Below are 22742 nucleotides of genomic sequence, written 5' to 3' on the forward strand. Positions count from 1 at the left end.
TTATGTGACACTGACTGCACGTGGCAGGTTGCTTCTTGTTGCCAAAGCTATGTTAAAGCATAAATATTAAGTTTTTTAATCACTCCTGCAGTCTTAATTATCCTGTACCATTCTCTGCACCCACAGTAGGTATGGGGGGGCACCAGCAAAGCTACAGAGATGAGTTAACAAGGAGAGACAGTTCTAATAATCATGTGTATGTGTGATAAGCTACCTGCTATATTGTACCTTCGTGGGGTATTTTCATTTCAGCCCATATTAATCCAGGGAGATCCTAAAAGTTGTGTGAGCTCTTCTGTCTTAAACTTGGTGCTGTTTTGGCTTAATTAAATTCATTAATCAACTTCATTTGAGAATAACACAGAGAAGAACTAGGTAGCTGCTGTACCAGAACTTCTCTAGAGGAATATGTGCTGCAGTCAGAATTTTTTGAAAGCTCTCATTATGTGCATCTGTATTATCAGGTTTGTCTGTGGGTCAGATTCCATCTGTGTGTATTGGTGCTGCTCTACAAAATATTTTTTCCAGGGATCCCACCTATGCCTGCAAACAGAGCTAAACCCACAGGACATTGAGCTAGAGGAGTAAAGTTTTGTTCAGGATAACTGCTCAGTGTGGAGAAGGCTCACTCCATAAGGACACTTAGCAGAGCAGGGTGTATCTGTAAGTCACAGACTTACAACACAAATGGGAATTTTGGAGGTTTGATATAATTGTGGCAGAGGACAGCCCAGGATTAGATCCTCCAGTTAGTTGGATGAAGTGATGTAAAAGGGATGTACCACATCTGGCTACCAAGTTTCTGAGTTTAAAGTCTAACTACTGCTTACCTGAGATCTTGTACTTTGTAAAAATTTAGCTGAGGACACAAGGGTGAAAAAATGGACTCAGAAGTAACAGGTTTGATGTGTTTCTTTGGTTTTGGTTTGTTTATTTTTTTGGTAACAGTTGTCAAATATGAGCATCTCAAAATGAATTTGGAAGAAGTGAAGGTGCGTGTTTTACTGTAATATTAATAACAGAGATTTGCAAATATATCTTACACGTTGTAACTCTTTAGTAAACAAATTTGTGCCTTAATTTACATTAAATTAGGGAGACTGTTTCTTGAAGGAGGGAATATACATAATGAAATAATGTTCATCTGTAATTTTTGCTAATGAACACTTGTATATTGCTTATGATAAAAAGACTAGTGGAAATAATCAGCTTGTAGATTCTCCAGTTGTATTCTCATGCAGATCCTCATTTTCATTCTGGAGTTTGCAATTTGGTGTAGTAGGAGCCTGAAGCAAGGCAGTTGTTGCTTTGGTGGGAAAACAGAGGTTGTGTTTGATCAGTTGTTGTCTCCTGCTGGAGGACATCAAAAGGACTCTCTTATCTCTTCTCAACCCCACTGAAGCACTGACACTTTCACTGAAGGGACTTCAGCTGGATTCACTGTCCAGTGCATGGGAATCACCAAAACATGGTGCAGTTTTCTTCATTGCTTTCCAAGTGCAGTGAGATTTATGTTAGAGGAGAATGAGGGGCAACCTCCTTAGTGTTTATATATATATATATGTAAAGGGAGAGAGCCAGGAGGATGGTGCCAGGCTCTCCCAATGATAGAACAAGAGGCAGCAGATCTAAGCTTGACCAGAGGAGGTTCCACACAAACATTAGGAGAAATTTTTTTCACTCTGAGGGTGACAGAGCACTGGTGCAGGCTGCTTGGGGAGGATGTAGAATCTCCTTCTCTGGAGACATTTAAAACCCAACAAGACTCATTCCTCAATGACCTCCTGGAGGTGACCCTGCTGTAGCAAGGGGGTTGGACTCGATGATCTTTTGAAGTCCCTTCCAACCCTAACTTTCTGTGATTCTCTGGTGTGACCAAATCAGAAGTGGCTGTCCCAGTCAATGCAACAGTCAAACAAATCTGGATCTGGATTGAATCTCTGTCCTCCTGTCTGCAGCCTTCTGGAGGCTTTGGAAAAGAAGCAGTGAGCCATTCCTCTGATTCCACCTTGCCAGCTCAAAGCTGTGTCTATCCCTGGTACCTTCCCCAGGCCTGATCCTGTCCCCTACCCATGGGTGGACATTGTGGCTTATCCCCATGGATGTACCCCATGTCCCAGGCTGTTTGGTTGGGATGCACCTGCCTGACAACCACAGGGGGATCCCCCACAGCTCCTGGCTCATTTTTCTTCAGCTCAGCTCTTATTTCTACATCTCATTTAACCACCTGTGAAGAATCAATTCTACCAAGGAGACAGATGCTCTGTCAGAGTCTCTTGAGCTGCTTCTACCCTCTTGGCTCTCCAGGCAGTGTCCTGGTGTGAGTGTCTGAAGCATGGAGCTGGGGGATTATCATAATTGCAGCCAAAAGGTTTGACTATTTTCCCACCAACTGGCAAGGCTAGGAATTACTGTGTTATGAAAGGAAGAAAAGACACCATCCATCTTTTCTATTAGTATTCTTGCACTGATGTAAAATGCACTGAGATTATTGTGAAGAGTGCTTTTAAATTCCTTTTCCCAAAGTTCACTTGATAATGCTGCCAGAAGTGGCTGTCTGTTAAAAGGAGAGGGAAGAGGAGTAAACAACACAAAAAGCTACTCATCTTTATTTACATTAGACATTTCAGAAAGTGCAGCAGCTGGGTAGGATTCAGTGGGAGAAACCTGTGCTGCTTTGAAGGCATCACAACACACAGCTTTGTTTAGCCCAAGTTCTTTTTTTATTCAATGAACTGTGGGCAGGGAGGCCTTGGGGCACGCTGACATTGTTAGATGATTGAGACCTGTTACCTTTTAGAATTGTTTTGTAGAGACAAAACTTCTACAACTCTTCAATAGAACAGGGATTTTTTAGCCTGAAGTTCATGTTCATATGGAAGTTGCCTTCCACAGCATCATGCTAGCAAGGAAAGAGAAAGAGAAAGTGCATGTGAGTTTCTCTTAATTAAATAAATGAATTGCTTCTAATCTTCAGCTTCCCCTATTCACAAGTGATGCACAATATTTTCTTTTGTAAACCAAACACACTGAGTAATACTTCTTGGAGCACATTTCAGAGTCCATCCCCATCTACATTGCCTCGTCACCCCCCATACCAGTGGGCTGTGTTGCAGTTCATCAGTGTTGCATCAAGGATGTCCTTGGTGTCACTCCATCAGTGCAGGGCATGATGCTGGGATGGGCAGGAGAACAGGACACTGCACATTGTGCCTTTGCTTTGCATCAGGACTTTTTTGCTGGACATCATCCCTTCCTGCCCAAGGGATGAGTTTTAGGGGCTCATGCTCCTCTGGGAGCAGGGGAGCACCTGGGCTGCTGGGAGTTGGGTAAAAGAATACAGGCAAACACATTATAAACCACTGAAAATTGGTATTTGAAGTGCTTGCTCTAAATGGTGGACAGCTTCCTGACATGTAGCACAGCACTGGAAATTTTTAATTTAAGTTTTCTGATTGGGAAGAGTTTTGTAGCTTTTTATTTAATGGAATGTGCTAACACCTCTCTGTATTTTTTTTTTAAAAATCATAAATTCTTACCCCACCCCCCCAAGTTCTCCTTTGCTTTCTCCTCTGGCTTGAAGAGAGTAGATCTGCCAAAGCTGAAATTTTCCTACTTACAGAAAGCTTTCAGCTGCTGCCTGTGATTTTTATCTTGGAGTTAGTGCCTCAAAGAAGGTGAAAGCACATTGCACTTGAGCACAGTGCATCCAAGGGTATATTTCCCTTGAGGACTGTTATAAGCTGTCAGACCCAAGCACAGACCCAAGGCTCCAGCAGAGGCAATGAAAGAGCTTTAAATTTCCTGAAAAATGTTCACACCTTCAGTCCCTGTAGCTAATCATATACTGTGCACAAATTAGGATCCAACATCTAAATGAACTAAACCCTTTAGACTTCGAAATGTTCTTTGTGGTGTTTTAGCAATCTCAGAGTCTTTATCATGTGAAATTCTCTTTGTGGGTTTTTTTATCAGTCAGAGCCCTCTCAAAGAGATAAACAAGAGAGCCTCAAAAATCCCTGAACTTCCTCTGAAATCCCTGTACTTAACAGTTCAGAGATAAGGGGTGAAAGAGTGATTGCAGCCAGGTTGGTATCCCAAAGGGAGCAATCACAGCATTCTTATCCTTTCCTTTCCATCTTGTACTGCTCAGATTCAGAGGCAGATTCCTGGGCTGGAAGAATAGTTTCTCTAAACTAACACAGTCAAATTTATAGCATTTGTATGTAATTTTATATGTGTCCATGATTCTCTGTGTATCACAACAGCCAAGATAAATATGGGTACTTGTGACTCTTGATATGACTCTTGATTTAATGTGATATTCAAAAGGCAATTGAAAATCTTATGATACTTTGATGTTTGCACAGCTTAATTTTCATGTCTGTAAAGTATCTATATTTTCTGAGATAATACTTTGACTCATTGACTTCCTCTTACTTGCACTAATTATTCCTTGATTATTTTAATTCTTCCAAATACAGCAAAGGTAATGCACTAAGAATCTGTAGAATGGACTAACACATGGAGTGCTGCCCTTAGGTTTAAAATGGAAATACAACATAGAACTTTCTCTGCCTTGTAGGTAAAAATACTTATAAGAAATTTTCTATATGTATGTTTTCTTTTTAGGTCCTGAGGAAAGAGATGCCAAGTGCACCCTGAATTACATTAGCTGCATTGGTACAAACAAATGCATCCACTTGTCCCAGCTCTGCAATGGTGTTTATGACTGTTCAGATGGGTATGATGAAGGAGTACATTGCAGGGGTAAGTACATTTTCTATGGAAAAAATGTTTTAACCTAGAGCCTTCTACTATATTGTCTTTTTGAGTTCAAAGAGAAATAGAACTTTCTTCTTATTTGGAATACATATACATTAAAAAAAAACACCACATAGAAGTTATCAGACTTTAAAGATTACTAACCTTGTGTGATGGAAGTGTTTATACCAGAAGAAAGCTGAGGAAGTCCTTCCTTAGGGAGCAGATGTTGGGCAGCACATTGTTTGCCAGAATATTTTTTTTTTCCATTACAACTTTTGTTTGAACAAAAAAAGATGAAGAAAAACTTTGAAAACTCGATTAGATTTGCTAGAAGCATTACTTTGCATTGAGAACTTGCTTTTGGGGGGATCTCATTCTAATATACTGCTGCTTCAGAGTGCAGTTAGCAAATTCTGGCAGTGAGGAATCTTAAGGAGAAATAGGTGGAGGTCAACTTTTTTTATTATCTCAGCTCTGCTACTCAGAAGACTTATTAACATCTGCCTTGGGGACAGTTGTAAGGCATCCCTATTAAGCCCAAATCTTGGATGCCACGAGTCATTAAGATGTCAGTTTTTCTCAATCAGAAGACTTTACTGCTAGACAAATGATTGCTGATGAGCTTCAATAGATCTCATTCTTGAAAACAGAAACTCAGGGACAGGTCCTGGGACTTCTGTTGCAATCCAATGTTTGAGTATTGAGTAAAAGATACAATTAGTGGTATAATTCAGAAAGCGAAATTAGAATTTTAAAGTTCACGTGGAGAGATATCCAGAACTGTCATAGTAAAATCTAAGCCTGTACCAAAAATGAGCCATCTGGAAAAAGAAAAATAACTTTTATTAAAAGTTAAAAAAAAAGAAAGAAGAAAAGCCAGCTGGAATCAGTGTAGTACTGCTGACTTCACAAAACTACACATAGTTATTTTTATATAACCAGGTGAAGGTACAAGCTGTCATAAAATATATGACAGTTCTTATTCACAGTGATAGGAATAATTTTTTTTCTTGAAGGCTCTACTTTTGTATAGTCCTTTTTCAGCGAGCATTTTACTAAATCCAAATTTGTGTGAGCATATAGATTGTAGCACTGGTCCCAGCATCCAAAAAACCCCAGAAGTTGAGCTTGCCAAAGCAGTTTTTGGCCCATTCTGAAGTTGCAGATAAGGGTTTTTCAGAGAACAGTAATGATCCACTAAGAATTGCTGAAGTGTCTACTCCTCAGTAGTTAATATATTTGTATAAATTACTCCTGATTAAATGCCAGGGGATTGAAATTTTTCAGTGCTGAATAACTATTGTATTATAATGCTCTTATATTCTTAGTGTATTTTAACTCTTTAAGTTAGGATATTAATGGAATCAGAGAAAAGAGTGAAAAGGAAATCCTGTGTTAGTATAAATTAAATATGTTTGGTTTTCATATGTATCATTCTGTGTATGTAGCCTGTACTTTGGAATATTATAGCATGTAAAACAGTAATCTTTATTCATGGCCACTTTATGCTCAAAAACACCTTGTGAGGTTCATGTTAATTCCCACTCCTTTCTTTGTTATCATATATGACTACTTCCCAATGGTGAAATTAATGTCTGCTAAAATAAATTGACATAGAATTTAGTAAAATATACTAAACATTTTGTCTAAATGACTTAGAACTCATGTTCTTTTATTAAGCATTTAAACTTGTCTCTCAGTTACCTCAGGTAGTAATTTGTTCACAACTTGTTAATATTTATATTTTAGCAATTACATAGTTTGGCTTCCTTATCAGAGGCAGTTCTTGAAATTCTTAGTTGACAAATTCTATCAGCAAAGCCAAAGAATATAGAAAGCAATCACTTTATGTTATGATCAGGTAGTTTGATAGTAACAACTGCCACAAATTTGTTTTTATGATACATTCCTATGTGTTAGGTATTTAGTATGAATGCAATGTAGATGTAATTGTTACACATGATATATATTTATATATCAGAACAAGGTATGGGTAACTACTGAGTGAAAAGCTGCAAAGTTACTTCAAAAACCTAGCAAAGTATTTAGCATTTTCTTCACATTAGTAAGTAAAATACCATCCTAAGTATGTTCACCTTTAATTATCAATGCTGAAATGAAATTTTTGATTGATTTAGAAGATAACAGCAGTTTTTAACATTTAATTGCAGTTGGTCACAGAGCCAGCTATGTTAAACCAATGTATTGCCAGTGACACTGATGGGACTGTGCAAGCCACTCGTGGTCTCTGCACCAGGAAAATCATTTATGGTTTGAAGTACAGGGTGTGTGACCATGGCAAAGGCCATTTTGGTGTACAGGTCACAGCTCCACAGGCCTGAAAGCTTTTAATAATGCTGAAGAACTAATGGTGCATAAACGTTCAGTAACTGGAATTTCTATCTCGAAATTTCACCTTCTTATATTAATTCATTATATTAGGATCTTTGAGAGATATATTCAGGCCTGTGCCTTTCCCTGGACAAGTAAAAAAATGATCATAAGTGCAGTGTGAAATGGTAATGTATGTGAAATATCAAGGAAATAGTAGTAAATACAATGACATTCCTGTCTCAGCATCTTTTATTTCAGGCACATATGCATTTTTGCTGGTGAATATAATGCATAAATTCAGGAGGGGTTATGGCAGTGTGAAATAAAAGATGTTTTATTATGTATAGTTGTTTCACATTATGCGTTTCAATGTCCTTCAGAGGAGAAGGGTTACATGGTGCACTGAAACTCAGGGCATATATTAGTGATAAGACATCTGCATTTGGTAATTTTGGATTCTTTGATGGTTTGCAACTAAAGAATGCTCTAGAGAGGCTGGATAAGCAAGGAATCAAAGTATACACTAAACCCTCCTATAAAGCATAAGCTGGGGGTGTTCAGCTTTCTGAGGAGATCTTGCAGAAGGGAGATGGTGCCTATCAGCTCTATGGAGGCTTGATAAGGCTCAGATGCCCAAACTGGACTCAAGCTTGAGTAGTTCCAGTAGAGGTATAGAGTAGTTCTAGTAGTTTTCTCTTTAACACAGTTCTTCAGGTGTCTTCAGTGGCATTTTCAGCCACTTTTAAAGCTCAGACATGTGTTGAGCTGGGAAGTCGTCTGCCACAAGAAAGTCTTCTCTACAAGGTCTCTGAGGGCATTGCTGATACAGGACTGGGAGTGGATCCAGCTCTGATCAGTTAAAGTAAATGTCACATGGCTATAGCTTGCTTCAGCTCTGATTTTGTAGTTTTTGAGGGTTAAAATATCTCTCTTTTTTTTTTTTTTTCTTTCTGAAATCTTCAGGAAGTGCTTAGGAAAATATCCATTATGGATTAGACAGAATAACCTGGTCTTGAGTAGATAAAGGATTAGATTTATCTGAAAGATAATCCCTAGAGAATTACAGTCACTGTGAATCTTAGAAAAGGTTTTTATAGATCTGCAGAGGTGATCTGTACAGTTTTATAAAGCAGTACTTTATATATACATATATGGCAAAAAAATGGAAGGTGATATGTCAAACTTGGTTTTCTGTCTGTCTCTGAGTAAGAGTCTGCAGTACTTCTACAGAATATAGATATGTCCTCTTTCACTTTATTAGCTCAAGGGCTAAGTCATTATTAATAGCTTCAAGAATATTTATGCTAAAAATCTGGATATTCCAGTAAGAAAATGCTAAAAGGATACTGAAAAAAAATGCTTCCAAACTCCACTTATCTTTGACTTGTCCCAGTTTATCACAATGGTGAAGATTTTTAGAGCAAATGCCAAGAAGGAAAAACTGACCTGGAATTCAGAGGCCCATGTAAGAGCCTAGCAAAGGCACTAATTACTCACCAATTCTCTGACTTAAAAGTTGAACTGTATTTTCCATATATGTTGCATTATGTGGTGAGAATCCTGCAGCAAGTTTGTCCATCGTACTTGACAAGACTGAATGGTTACAGCTTCTCCAGTGGACACACTCACCATAAAGAACATTGGGATCTCATTCTATAGCCTTCTGGCACAGCTCTGACATGGGTTTTAGTCTGTATTTCTTTGCTCTCAGGCGAGGCAAGCCAAGGCTTTGGGAAGGGGAAAGCAGGAATGATGTAGGGATTCCCTGAAAGTCAACTAAGACCTTGAAGAGTTGAGGGTGTTTGCTTTGACCTGCAAAGAGTTGAGGGTGTTTCCTCTCATTGTAGTTGCTGCTACTGATTAGCTACCAAGAGTATCCCCAGTATCCCCAGTTCTATGTCATGCAGGAGTAACTGGACCAGGGCTCAGCAGAGCTTTGGATCTTGCTCTTCCCTGCTCTGAATCACAGCAGCTCCCCAGTGAAGATGAAGTTGCATGAAAAATGTGACTTTTCCCATCTTTTCCCATCTGAAATCCTGATTAATCAGATTGCTTATAAGATTTCATCTTGAAATTAATCATAATAGCAAGACTGCAGTCCCTTGCTGTTTGGAGAGTCACTGTACATGATGTAGTTGCCTGCCTAGTACTGCTGCCAAGATGGTCCTGGACGGACAGGAGAAGCTGCATTACCTTCACAAGACTAAAAATCTTATGAAAATTACTTCAAATTTTAGTTTGAAACATTAACTAGATGTAACCCCTCATATTTTATTAGATTAATTAAAATGGAGAAAATCTGGGAGAGATCAGAGTTTAATTGAGACACTTTCTTTTTTGATTAAAAGTGAGATTTTGACAGAACATAACAGATTCTTAGAATCCTTACAAATGTTCAGACTATTTGGATCTTTGGTGACTATCATCTGGACCATAATCTCTAGTCAATAAAACCTACAAAGGCACACTTGTGATCATTTAGCTTTAAAAATCTCCAGAACAAACATACAGAGTATTTGGCTGAATGATTGTTGTGTTTCTAGCAGCCCATTATCAGGGTATTATTTTTCTGTTTAGGCTTTTGAATGAATTGTTATCTAAGAAGGAGATAAATGCTGCTATTACTGAACCATGTTTTTGTTCTGGCACTTCTACAGCTGGAACAGTGGGAATTTAAATAGTGCTTACCCAAGGGGAAAGTACAAATTTCAGAATTTTATGGAAATTTCAGGCCTTTAAAGACTGAAGAAAAATTATAAAACTGAAAACTGTGGAGCTACTTTGAGATCTTTCTTTATTTTATTTTTTTAATTCTTTTAAATCTCATTCAGATGCGTAACAAGGTAACAAAGAAAACCTACGTTAGGCTAGAACATAGGAAACAAATGTTCCCACCATTTTCTCATGAGACTATTACTAGAAGTAGTGCACACAGGCAAAAGAAATCCCTTTAAACTCAGAGGGTTTATTCTGACAAGCCCTAAATCAGTCATCCTTTAAGACTGCGATGTACAAAGTGTCACATCAGGTTACTGAATCCTTGAACCCCCAGGAAATCTCCTGATGTACCAGTGGGGCTGCTGAAACCATCAGGTAACATTCAAAATTATTCCCTCTGCAACTGCTCTGAGTTCTGTATCAAGCTTTTTGCTTGTAAGACAGAAAAGATAAAAGAGTGGAGGCACTCAGGCCAGTCATGGGGATTTCGGCTTTGGAACAGAACTGCTAGTAAGTAACTCCATTTGTCTGGGCAAAGGTTTATTTTGGCTTTTCTTTTGTTTTATTGTCTCTCCCCATTTTACCAGCCAAATATCCATCTTCTTTTCTGTTATTCTCTTGGTCACCTTTTTTGTCTTACTAGAGCACTGTGTGGCTCACTGAAATTAGCCAAGGTGATTTAGTTTGTTCTGCTGTCAAGGCAAAGAAGTCATGGGCTTGGTGATTTAATAACTTTCTATCACAAGATCCTACTGGAGCAGTGGAAATTAAAGGTTGCTGGCAAGGGGTTGGAGCCATGGAAGGCACTTGAGGGATGGGATTTCATCCCAATTTTTATGGGCTGTTTGTAACAGAGATTATTTTAAGCCAGAATTCAGCAACGAACACCATTGTCTCCCTGGCAAGTTAAGTGTAGAGTTTAAATATTTGATCATGGATGGTAATAGTGTATGAAAACAGATTATTATTATATTATAATATTTCATTTTATTATATGAAAACAGTGTTGTGGATGTCCAAGTGATGGACTTCTTGTCTGCTCCCAACTGGTACTTCCATTTCCAGTTGCAGTACTCGTTTTCCTGAGAGAAAATGTTTGATCCTGTTTCATACTGGCAGATCAGGTGTTGTTGTACCCTCCCTGAATACAAATGCTCATTAGGTTTCTTATTTAGCACACACTTTGCATACACAGACTTTCTTCAAGGTCATGGAAACCTTGGGAATGCAGTGCTGAGTGCTTAAACCATGGAGTTGTTTTTAATCACAGTTTTGAGAAAGAGGAGAAAAGATTAGAACTCCAATATTTCAGTTTTTCTATGATCCTGTTGCCTAATGAAATGCACAAAGTTTACTAGCCCTGTTAATAGGTCATTTTTAACCAGGTCATGGTAGTTAAGAGGGCCAGTTAGTTGTGATGGTAGTTAACTGGCTCCTGTTCAGGGCAACACAAACCTGATGAAAACAGCTACAGTCAGTGTCTTAAAGGATACAATGGAGGGATCTGGGAAAGCTTTGTTCTGCTTCCCTGGGATTTAGGGAAATGGTATTTATTGTTGCCTGCTGTTACTGTTTTGTGGCTGCCCTCTATTGAGAAAAGAAAACATTTAAACTTTTACCTCGAGCCTTCCCCTTTTCAGTATTATTGAACTATTTTTGTTATCTCTCTGTTAAGTACTGTGTATGGTAACCGGAGTGTTTTCTCCTGGTACAGCTAATAAAACTCTTAAAGGAATTATCTTACATCAGAAATGTAAGATGCTTTTTCTAGAATTAAGTTTCAGAGTACTTTTATGGAGATAAATACCCTGGGTATATACTCTATATCAGGAGTTCCAGATATATTCAGGTGGCAAAAACCCTGACATTCCCCCTGAAAGCAGGAGTTGTAGCTACTGCCTGGCTCCTGTTTGTTTACATCACAAGGTATATCTGAACTGAATTTTTGATATATAGGCATCAGGGATAGCATTTTCATGAGAAGAAACTAGGGCCTGACACCAAATGCTTATGAAACACCAGTAACCTTGAAGCACAAGGAGAATGATAGCACAAGGTGTTCCTTCAGCTTTTGTCACCAATACTGGGGGTGTGGGGGATAGCTTAGACATACTGAAATTTTATTTAGAAGGAGTAATGCTTTTTTTCCATTTCCTTTTAAATATTTTTCCTTGTTCAGAATATACAGGAATTTTATATTTAAACCCATAGCTTAGGGATTCAATTAATTATTCTTACATTAACTCACAGTGAAACTATATACAATAAAATGTGTAGTTATTAAAGTTCCAGGGCCCCTTATTCCAGTGATGTTAGTTGTTTATTCATTGCTCAAATCAACAGAGTTTTAAAATAATTGGGCAACTTGGTGTTTGAAGTGAGGACAAAAATTGAGTGAAAGGCAAGCATGCTGAAACACGTGGCTTTGGTCCTCCTAAAGCTATTCATGAAGTCAGCTTCAATTTACAGAACGGTATCAAATTAAAGATGGAAAAGAAAGAAAAGAGCAAATTCTGAGGCTGGCATCACATAATTTGTCAGAAGTGCAGTTGTCGGGTTTCTGCCCCAGGAGTGCTCAGCCAAGCTAAATCATGAGACTCATTTCAACTTCTTTCACTCCCTGCCTGAAGGGATTTGACTTCCCAGCTCCTTATCTTCCCAAGGTGAATAAACAAATGAGCAAACTACAAGATGTTCTGTGTGGGAGGCGCCTTTGCTCCTCGTGGTGCTCTTCTCTGTGGAATAAACAGTTAAAGATTTATTATAGCAAACACTTGAAGCTCCAGGAGTGTTCATTTGAATTCTCACAGCAGAGTCAGTTCTTGTCTCTCACTCATTCCCATCTGAGCAATTAGTTGTGTGTTGTTAACCCAAAAGGGCAAATTCTGGGAGCTGGGGTAGGTTTAGCCCCTCCTGGAATACATATTTCTCTCCATACCATCCATCTGCCTGGCCATGTCTGTATGGCATACACCATATTCTGTCTTTTTCAACAATAAAATCTGTAGCTGAAAAGAACTCAGAATTTGTTCTTCTAGACAGTTTGACTTTCTTCCCTCATCCCACGTCTTCCGTTTTCCAGTTTTAAGTTCATGAAACTGTATAATCAAAAAGTAATTTTTGAGTTGTGTAATATAGTTTTAAAATTAAAAGTCACTATCCTTTCTTAGGTGATGATGATATGATAAATGTTCTATGATAAACGAGTCAAGATGTCATCAGCAATTTGATATGAGAGTGATAATATTTCATGGTGTGAAGAAGTTTGCATTGACTCTTTGAGAAGTAACTCTTGGTATTCTACTCGGAAGCAATAACATGCACAGAGCATAAAAAACCTGATTTTTAGAACTTACTATATCAAGAAAGGGTAACTCAGTCTTTAACTCACAGGAGTAAGACCTTTAATGTGAGTTATCTGTGAAATGTACAGGTTAAAATACGGTGAAATGGAAAGAGTTGAAGATTATTGGAGAAAGAAAAGAAAAGAAGTGGTACCATGGGAAAGCACAGACAGTAAATGGCAAATAAGAGGAACCACTTGAAGCAACCAACTAAGAAAAAAATTGGGAAAATACAGAGATCAGTCCATAACAAGGTTCAGTTTAAACTTTTATGTGAGATCTGGTAAAGCAGACCTATTTAATGCCAATGATTTCTCTTTGGCAAAATGTGCCTCAAGGAGTGGGAACACGTTCCCACTGCATGGTATCATACAAGGAAGCAAGAGGTTTTTGGGAGACTCTAAGAATTTTTTTTTCTATTGTGAAAATGGGTGCATTGGAAGCATCACTGCAGTGGATGTTATAGAGTCAGTCTATATATATGGCTTATTATCATTTCTTCATCACAGGTACTCCCTCAGCCCTCTGTGACCCTGGTTGTTGGTACCAGTCCTGTAGAACATCACAGATTTAATCACTGCTGCTCCTCACACTGCTTGTCTTACCAGTCTGTAAGATAATACACAAGGTGTTTTTTAAAAGGGTCAAAAGTTATGATTGGAAATCATGTCCTTACAGATTTTGAATTGAAATAACTGCCTGCTTCCATACTAACAAACTTCACTGCTTTGAAATTTAAAGAGAGGCAAAAGTCATCTGAAACGGTGAAGTTCAGAAAGATTTCAGATGGTTTAAAATGACACTGGTGTATCCTTCAGTACTGTTCACTTCATAGATATAATGGAATTGTAATACCTGTGAATCACACACATATTATTGGCATGTGGCAGAATAGGGCAGATTAATAATTTGTATTAATATTGTTTTTAAAATTAACCACATTATGCCAAGGAAATAGAGACTTAATTTACTGTTCTCTGTGATAATGTTTTCTCAAGTTCATAAACAGCTTCTTCAAATGGGAAGACATAATATGCAGTGTGCAGTAACAACTACTCTATTATTATTATTATTATTATTATTATTATTATTAATTAATTGATGTGGGATGAGACCTAACTCTGACTGGAATTAATACCAGCATTTCCATGATTTTAGGCTTCTGGATAGAGCTTGTTCCAAACAAAAAAATGGGTTTAATTTTTTAATCACTTGTATTCAGGTGCTTTTTAAGCATTCATAGATGCAAAATTATTTTTTATTTTTATTTTTCAAAGAAATTCTGGGAGGAAGATGAGCCATATTAAAAGTTTGAGATGGGATTTATTATGATTATTTGTAAACTGTTTTATTATTAAACTATTTTAAAATTATTTTATTTTGTCCTCTGGGCAAAATCATGTTTTCTTGCATACAGCTCTTGATTAAGGCTGTTGCATCTTTTTAACTGATAGAACATCTGTGAAATGAAACCCTCTGGGAATGCATGTAACTTCCATCTAAATAATTTTTGTCTATTCAGTGATTCTTGAAGTCCATTTACATGTAGCAAAATATTAAAAACTGCTGTTTGGCAGGCAAGTTATCTTATACATGGGGTGGATCAATGGAACAATGGACCATAGTCACCTTTCCCATTTTCTCAAAGAAGCTGATGACCAAGAAGATTAAAAGACATGAGGGATTAGCAGCAGAACAGATGATGATTCCAAAAATAGGTTTATCCAAAGGACAGGGGAACTGTTCTGACTCCTTCATGTTGCAGCTTGGTTTCCACATTCGTGTGAGGTTCCATAAGTTGATGTTGTGTTCCCAGAGCCACATCAGCCAGAGAGAAAATGGCTGTGTTTTAAAATAAGAGATTCATCTAGAGTAATACAAGTCCTGAACACATCTCTGTGCCTTGTTACAGAAGGTCAGAATCCTCACTAATTAAGAACTATATATGGACTTTTAAACAAATGCTCTTTTTAATTACCAACAGGCAATTTAAGCACAATTTCTTCCTGTCTAAGGAACATTTTGTTTTCTAATGGTCTTGCATATTTGATAGCCTCTTCCAAAATTACTCATTAGATGTAGGACCTGCCACTTGTTTAATTGTCTTTTTCCCTCTTTTAATGATGTTCATGTCCTAGAACTGAATCCAGGTACCTATGGGAAACGCACCTCTTTGTATCATTTATTTGCCCCTGTGACACAGCTATAAAGGTGATGGGGTCCCAGCCAAAGCCTGCTCACCCCCAGAGGATTTTTTTGGAATAGGGATATTGGAGCAGTGATTTATGTGCTTTTGTCAAAGGGGATATATGAGAGGGAAGATGCTCTCTGCTGAAGGACAGGAGCTGTTAGTTGCTCTTCCCCCTTTTTCTGGGAGTCTGGAACATGCTTTGTTTTTCTGAGAGTCTGGAACATGCTTTGCCTATTCAGAAAGTATTCTTTGCAGGACTTTATTTTTTAATTCCTGCTTTTAGGGTAAAGCTCTGATTGGTACTTGAAGGAATGATCTCAATCTGTCTATTAATTTTAAACATGATAATAAGGTACTGCCATGGCATGCTGCCTTAGTCTTATTCTAGCATCCTTTCAGCAGCTATCCTATAATAATATCTTGTGCCCTGAACTGGTTGTATCATAATTTTAAAAATAATTCTTTTTGTTTGCATTCTTTGTTATCAACTCATAATTTATCTGTTAAAACCAAACATCTTCATTTAATGAGCATTCAGTCTTGGTTTACTTGCTAAACTAAATTCTTGAACAAAAGTAAACCCAATGTGAAGTCACATTTTATGTTCTATTTTAAAATACTTTGGTAGAACAGCTCCATCTGGGATCAAGACGTTAGTGTAGAAAGTGTCATAAACTTCAAGATTAAAAAGAAAACAGTTCACTATTATGAAGCAGCAAAACATTTTGTCTTTTAGCAAATTTCAGCCTTTTTACTTCACTGAAAGACAATGACGTGGTGGAAGAGAGGCATGAAGTATTTATGTGCAGGTAATTCTTTAGGTAGACAAGTTGATTTCTACAGGAAAGCCATGAATATAGTTTTAAATTCTCAAGCTAACAGCATGCAGTGGCCTCAGGAGGATAAAACAGGCTGGGAATAAGTTCTGTTCTGCAAGTTGTTACATAAAATGTGCACAGTTACATAAAACCAAAACTGTTCTGACATTCTGAGTACTTCAAGTACGTTGTAATTAAAAATACTTTTGTGAAGTGTAACTGTTCTGCTTCCTACCATGAAATTATGTTAAAAAATAATCACAATAATTCACAAATTTACATGGACATGTTTCTGGGAATCCTGCATGTTTTATGATGCTCTACTACCCCTTCAGGAAAAGCTGGGCTTGCTTCCTGCCCCTAACATGGGATCTGGATGTTTTGATTCTTGGAGAAGGGAAGAAAACCCAAACCCAACCCATGTCATGTTGGTCATCATGTCTGGTATTAGAGAAAAGGAGAAACCACCCTGATCTTCAGACTGTGATTTTTTTCCTGTTGAGTTTATAGGAAAAATGTTTTTAAACAGCAACAAACCTTTTGGTGACAAAATGTGGATTGCTGTTGATATGAAGTAAAATGGGAATAATGGATGCTTCGTCTCCTACTGGAAAGGTTACTGGTTTCTACATATGTGTCTTGTTTGAGTTTACAGAGGAGAACTAGGTAAAAAAAAAAAAAATGCCCTTACATGATGCCTACAGAAAATCAGGCTTTCTACTACTTGAAAACTTTTTCAAGTCCACCAATGTGTGCCAGGTTTGTCAATATTGTCTTGAAACTGAATGAATCATTCCAGTGCTAAAACTATTACATTTGTGGCATGTAAGGACTAACAAACACTCCCCGTTAAATGCAGTCATTTGCAGTCTCATGATTTACATACCTTTAAAATTCTATACATTGTGTTTCTTGAATAAAACCTATTCTGTCAGTCTTGATGTCAGGGAGGTCTAGAGCTGGGAAGAGCAAAATGCCTCAGATTTTCTAAGATTCACTCCAAAGTCAGAAAAAAGCCCCGTGGCATACCTAAGGATATACATAATCCATATGATGCTTACCTAAGGACATACAGGGTACATATGTGAGTTCAGAGAACGCAACAAGAGGAAGAAGCTGGATCTGATATAAATTCCTAGAGAGCTGCCCAGCAACTGAGCTGGTTTGGACCTCAGGTCTGGAGACATACAATCATAGAATTGGCTGGGTTGGAAGGGACCTCAGAGATCATCAAGTCCAACCCTTGAACCACCGTTGCGGTTGCTAGACCATGGCACTGAGTGCCACATCCAGTCTCTTTTGAAATATCTCCAGGGATGGAGAATCCACTACTCCCCTGGGCAGCCCATTCCAATGCCTGATCACCCTCTCCGTAAAGAAATTCATTCTAATCTCCAACCTAAACCTCCCCTGGCACAACTTGAGACCCTGCCCTCTTGTCTTGTTGAAAGTCGTCTGGGAAAAGAGCCCAACCCCCCCCCCCGTCTCCAACCTCCTTTCAGGGAGTTGTAGAGAGTGATGAGGTCTCCCCTGAGCCTCCTCCAGGCTGAACACCTCCAGCTCCCTCAACCACTCCTCACAGGGTCTGTAACATCTGTAACATGTGTCCACCCCACCATATCTATAAAAGGCACCATAGCGCTTTTAAAGGATTTCTCCCTCCAAGTCCTGCATAAGGAAAGAGTCTGTTGGTCTTAATAAATCTGCTATCAGTGTTCACCAAGGGATCGGGGAAGTGCTTTTCAATATAGGGACTTTAAATGAAAGGAGAAATTGCTGCTGGCTTGCGTTAGCACCAGTTACAATCATCTTCCAAGAAAAAAGTAATGTGAATGAAATACAATTCTTGTTAACAGATACATCTGCAGGGCTTTGCTTCTGCCTTCAGCTGTGCAAAAGCTTCTCACATCTTTCTTTTTCCCCCTAATGAAGGCACAGCTGTGCATTTAGTGTCTTGACAAAGGGAGTGATTAGGAGTTCTAGACTTCCAAAATAATTTATGTGCCTTCAGAAAAAGAGTTGTTATGAGCAACTTGTTCTTGGTGAGATGTATTATTTTCTCATGTTGTGGGCATTTTTGGTGGTGGAACTGTGAAAAAGTTGTAGCAGTTCAGTAAATCTTTGCATCTTCCAGAGTTTATATGGTGTTTCAATTTGATTTTGAGGTCTAGATGAGCAAGTCAGGGATGCTGTAAAATCTGATCACGTTTAATTAATACTGGAGGGTTCCTTGGATTTGGTTCGGGTTTTTTTGTTTTGCTTTGTTGTCATTTCTTTTTCATTGCCACAAGTTCTACTGCTTTTGGATTGCTTTTGCTGTCTCCTATGGGATAGGTTTTTGGGGCTAGCTGCATGACTGCTGCAAGTGAGAAATCTAAACGAGAGAAGAGCAGCTTTTAAATATGTTCATTCCCTCCCTTGTACATGTACCCATTTCCTGAACATGGGAAAAGTTAAGTAGGCAGCCAGAAACCTGCTACTATTCCCTTTCCAGCTCTCATCCTTGGTAGAGGTGTTTACCTGGAGGAGAGGTGTGCTCTGCTTTTACCCATCCTATCCCTATGTTGTGCAGAGAAGTTACTGTGCTGCCATCTTCTCCAGCTGTCCTGAATTTTTTGTACAAGAGCTTGCCACTCTGTGGGAAAGGATTATTAATGGAGATGAGAAGTCTATTTGTGCTATAAAATATGTCAGAGATTTCCATGGAGCTGACAATGGTGATGTGCAGCACTGTGAGTTCTGCTGGCAAGTTGCTTGCAAAAGTTGATTGTAATGCTGAACATATATCAGGAATGTGTGTCATGTTTTAGGTGAAAGACAGACTCTAGTCTAAACTGACCTGTACTGTTGAAAATGTAGTTTTACTTTTAAAAAGCTCCTAATCATTGCTTCTCACTCTGGGAAGTCCTGTCAGCCTGGAGAGTGTGGCCATAACTAAAGCTTGTGTATTTGTAATTCCAGTATTTGGAAAAAATAATCAGAACAAACTTTAGCTTTAACAATAAGCTGATGATCAGGATTTTGAAGATTCTTCTGTAGTTGTACCATATGTATTTCTAGAGACCTGATCATTTATGGGCTTAGTGCAAGCAGATTCTGGTGGAGTTGGTGACTAGGATTCAGCTGCTGGTCTGAGGCACAGCCTGGGCACTTACTCAGTTTGCACTTGGATTTTTCTCATGAGAGCCAGAAGGAAGCAAGACACCCATGGAGGTAGTGGTGGAACAGTAAGTGGTTTTCTTGAACATAGCCCCAAAAGTTATTTTTTTATTTGTGGTATTGTTAAAAATGTCATTTTGGGGGGAAAAGTGTGGCAGCGAGAACATTGATGTGATTGATTTTGTTCTTTCTTAATAAACATTAGCAAACAACTAGAGAAGTTTTAAAATAAAACCTTCTAAATAGTTACAAGTTCTGCTTTATGAAGAACACTCAAATATTTTAAATGGTCAAAGGTGAATTTTTATAGCAATTTTACATTAGCCCTTTAGTAAACATCATAGAAGCTGTTTTTTTTAAATATGAAGAATGTAGGCTTTTTTTTTTCTTCAATGTTCGTTCATCTGAATAAGAGAGTTATGGAAACCTCCACAACTTGAATAGAGGGAATAGGATCTGTGGCTTGAACTCCTGGGTGCTGAGGTAATAATTATTACCTTATAATAATTATACCCAGTCATTCCAGAGACAATTATCATATTCCTAAGGATGAATGTAAGGGAAAAGCAGTTGGTTATTGCTTGGAGTCTGGATCAATGAGCCTGTAGGATATGAGAGCATAGAGTACAAACAACGTGACTGTTCTATTCAGAACACTCAACAGGCCTTCCTAATGAAAAAAGCCTACTAACAAGAGTTGAGAAAATGTTGCCTGCAGTGCCTTAATCTAAAAACAAAATAGTTTCTATGCAATTTGATTGATCTGCAAACTAAAAGAAAGTTTGTGATTGCACAGACTCCACAAAATTGCTACCAGCGCTTAGCATTGAAGTCGGAAGAATCACAGGGAGATTTCAAAGGAATAGTTTAAATGTTTGCTTTTTCTCCTTCCTTTACCAGTTTATGTAATAAGAATCAATGGCTACTTGCCTTTTAAGTCCCTACAATCTCTTCAGGGAATGAAAAATTTCAGAATCTGTTTCTCTGGTATAGTCAAATGCTTTCTGGATTTATATTGATGAAGATCTGTAACCTATTTGCAGTAGTGATACGTGCTGCCTTTTAATCCATCCATCCTTCAGCAGTGACAAAAGGTGGCTGTTCTCTTTTTAGTCACAAATTTAACTTCAAAAAGGAGATGTCGTTAAGTTTAAGAAAGTGATTTTCATCTTTTAATATAACTGCAAGCCCATTTTTTATTGATGGGTGCCACAAAAGGTTGCAATCATTTTTTTTTGCATGGCTTTAAAGCAGTGATAGCTTTACTTTGAACACATTAAATCTGCACTGGTGACTTAAAGAAGGCAGCAATCACCACATGGCTGTTGTTACTCACAGAGAAAATGATAAAAGTTCATAAGAAGAGGAGTTAGGTATTTTAATCTTTGACAGGAAGACTCAAATCTATTAATCATTTTGTTGTTGTATTGCTGATATTCTATTTTTCAGCTTGATTTGCCAATACATTAATTTGTTGCTTGTTATTTTGTCACTGAATTCTAATTTCATTATTCCCTGACCTTGTTTGTCCTTTGTGCATGCAATTGCAATGTAAAGCTGGTTGAAAGCATTTGGATAAAAGAAAAACTAATCCAAACTTTTGTTTGTGAATGAAACTACACGGAGCATAAATCTTCATTAGTTTCAGCTGATTTTCTACTGTGGTTGCAGCCATGGCTGCTGGCAAGTGACCAAGCACAGTGAGAAAGTCCAGTCTGGAGAGCTACTGGGGTAGGCAAGGAACTGGAGACCTCTGAAATGTCTGATGGTCCATCATAAAACCTCATAAAGCACAGTTTGATGACTGCTTCAAGTTTATTTTGAATACTTTTGAAACTAGTAAGCCAGGTGTGTTGTATATATGTATAATTTTATATTTGTTACTGCTTCTCTAGTTATTTACAGCAGAATTAATTGGATTTGTTTAACTGCAGAATATCTGCAGCACTTTTCAAATTTCATGCTATAGATAGAAAGTACAAGGCTACTTTCATTTTAGAGTATTCTGTGCATTAAAATCCTTCTGTAGTAGAGTAGCTATTCATGGCAGGAGGGAAATATTTTTATGTCCCAGTTTCCAGGATATAAGGAAAATTTGGTGGGCTTCAAAGTGTCTAAATTCTAATCTTCCAAAGAGTTCAGGGTTACTCTGGTGCATTAATATAATTTTCACCTACTATTCATGTCTTATACCAGTATGGAACCAGAAGTACTGGAAAGCCTGCCTCAGAGGACTTCTTAAATTGTAAATTAAATTGCCAAAGCATTTGTATATTAGCATGCTTATCTAAAACTCAGCTAATCAATCTCTCTTCCCATAACTAATATTATGATATTTAATAAGATACTAATTCTAACATCTGTGTGATAAACTTTTCTTTGGGATAATGGGACTGTATAGAGAACATAATAAGAAATAACAAAACCTTTCACTTTCAAGGGATTTTGTATAATTTAAACTGGAATCACATGAGAGATTAGGAGGCAAGTGAGAGTGTCTCTCCCTGCTCTGGTAGCCTTTAAGATAACACATTTTTATGATTACAGAACTCATCTGTTCACCAAGGTTAATAGCTGTTTGAAACAGTGGCTTCTCTGCTTCCTATCCTGTACTGCAGATCAGGTTAATAAATGGTTCTGTCTAATAGCTTTGTCTGGGCTTAAAGGCTCAAACAAAAGAGTCCATCCCCCCCCCAAAGCAGTGAGTTTGTGATTTTCCAACCTTGTGGAACACCTTGTGCACACCCTTGTGCTGGTGTTCTCACTGCCCATCAGGGCACTGACCCCAAGCCTTAGAATCTCCCTCAGCTCCACACCTTAGGTTTGGGCTCAGCTCCCAGCTTCTCATGGAGGATGATTATTACTGCTCCAAGTTACCAGTCTGCTCCATCTGTGCCTCATTTGAGGGGATATCCTCCCAAACAAACCCAAATCTGGCTGCTGCCTGGAAATTTCAGGCAGCTGTGTCCTGTGTAGGTAGGGGTTTTATGGGTGCTACTGCTGAGAGAGCTGAAAAATGCAGCATCACCCAGGCTATTGCTTTGCTGAGGGGGGCTTGGGAGTGTGATCTGTTAAAGAGCAAATTAACAGCACAATGAAAGGAGAATGTTTGCTTTTAACAGCTCTTCTTTTATCTGCTTTCCAGAGCTTGTTTGTGCTTCATCTCCCTCATGTTATAGCAGAAGTTATGAATGTTGATGAGCCATTGCAGATCTTCAAGTATTTAGTTTAAGAACCCTCTTTTTTTTTTTTTTTTTAATTGTGTACAGTGTTCACTCGAGTCAAATTCATTCCATTTCACACAGCTTACTTCCTGAAAGCTGTCTGTCTGCAGAGTGAGTTGTGGAGCACAGTGTATAGTATATATAACTTGCATTAATGCCCTTGATGGCAGAGAGGTCACCAAAGCCC

The 22742-nt window shown here is 38.1% G+C and overlaps 1 protein-coding gene across 1 annotated transcript in view; it reads left to right on the forward strand.

Moving 5' to 3' along the window:
- LRP1B (LDL receptor related protein 1B) overlaps positions 1-22742 on the forward strand; it is a 637314-nt gene that overhangs the window by 267090 nt on the left and 347482 nt on the right. The window contains exon 4 of the mRNA XM_030454074.1: positions 4633-4770. Within this exon, the coding sequence (XP_030309934.1) occupies positions 4633-4770 (138 nt within the window). The remainder of the gene's footprint in view (positions 1-4632; positions 4771-22742) is intronic.

This window comes from Calypte anna, chromosome 7, assembly GCF_003957555.1.
Source record: "Calypte anna isolate BGI_N300 chromosome 7, bCalAnn1_v1.p, whole genome shotgun sequence".
NCBI lineage: Eukaryota > Metazoa > Chordata > Aves > Apodiformes > Trochilidae > Calypte > Calypte anna.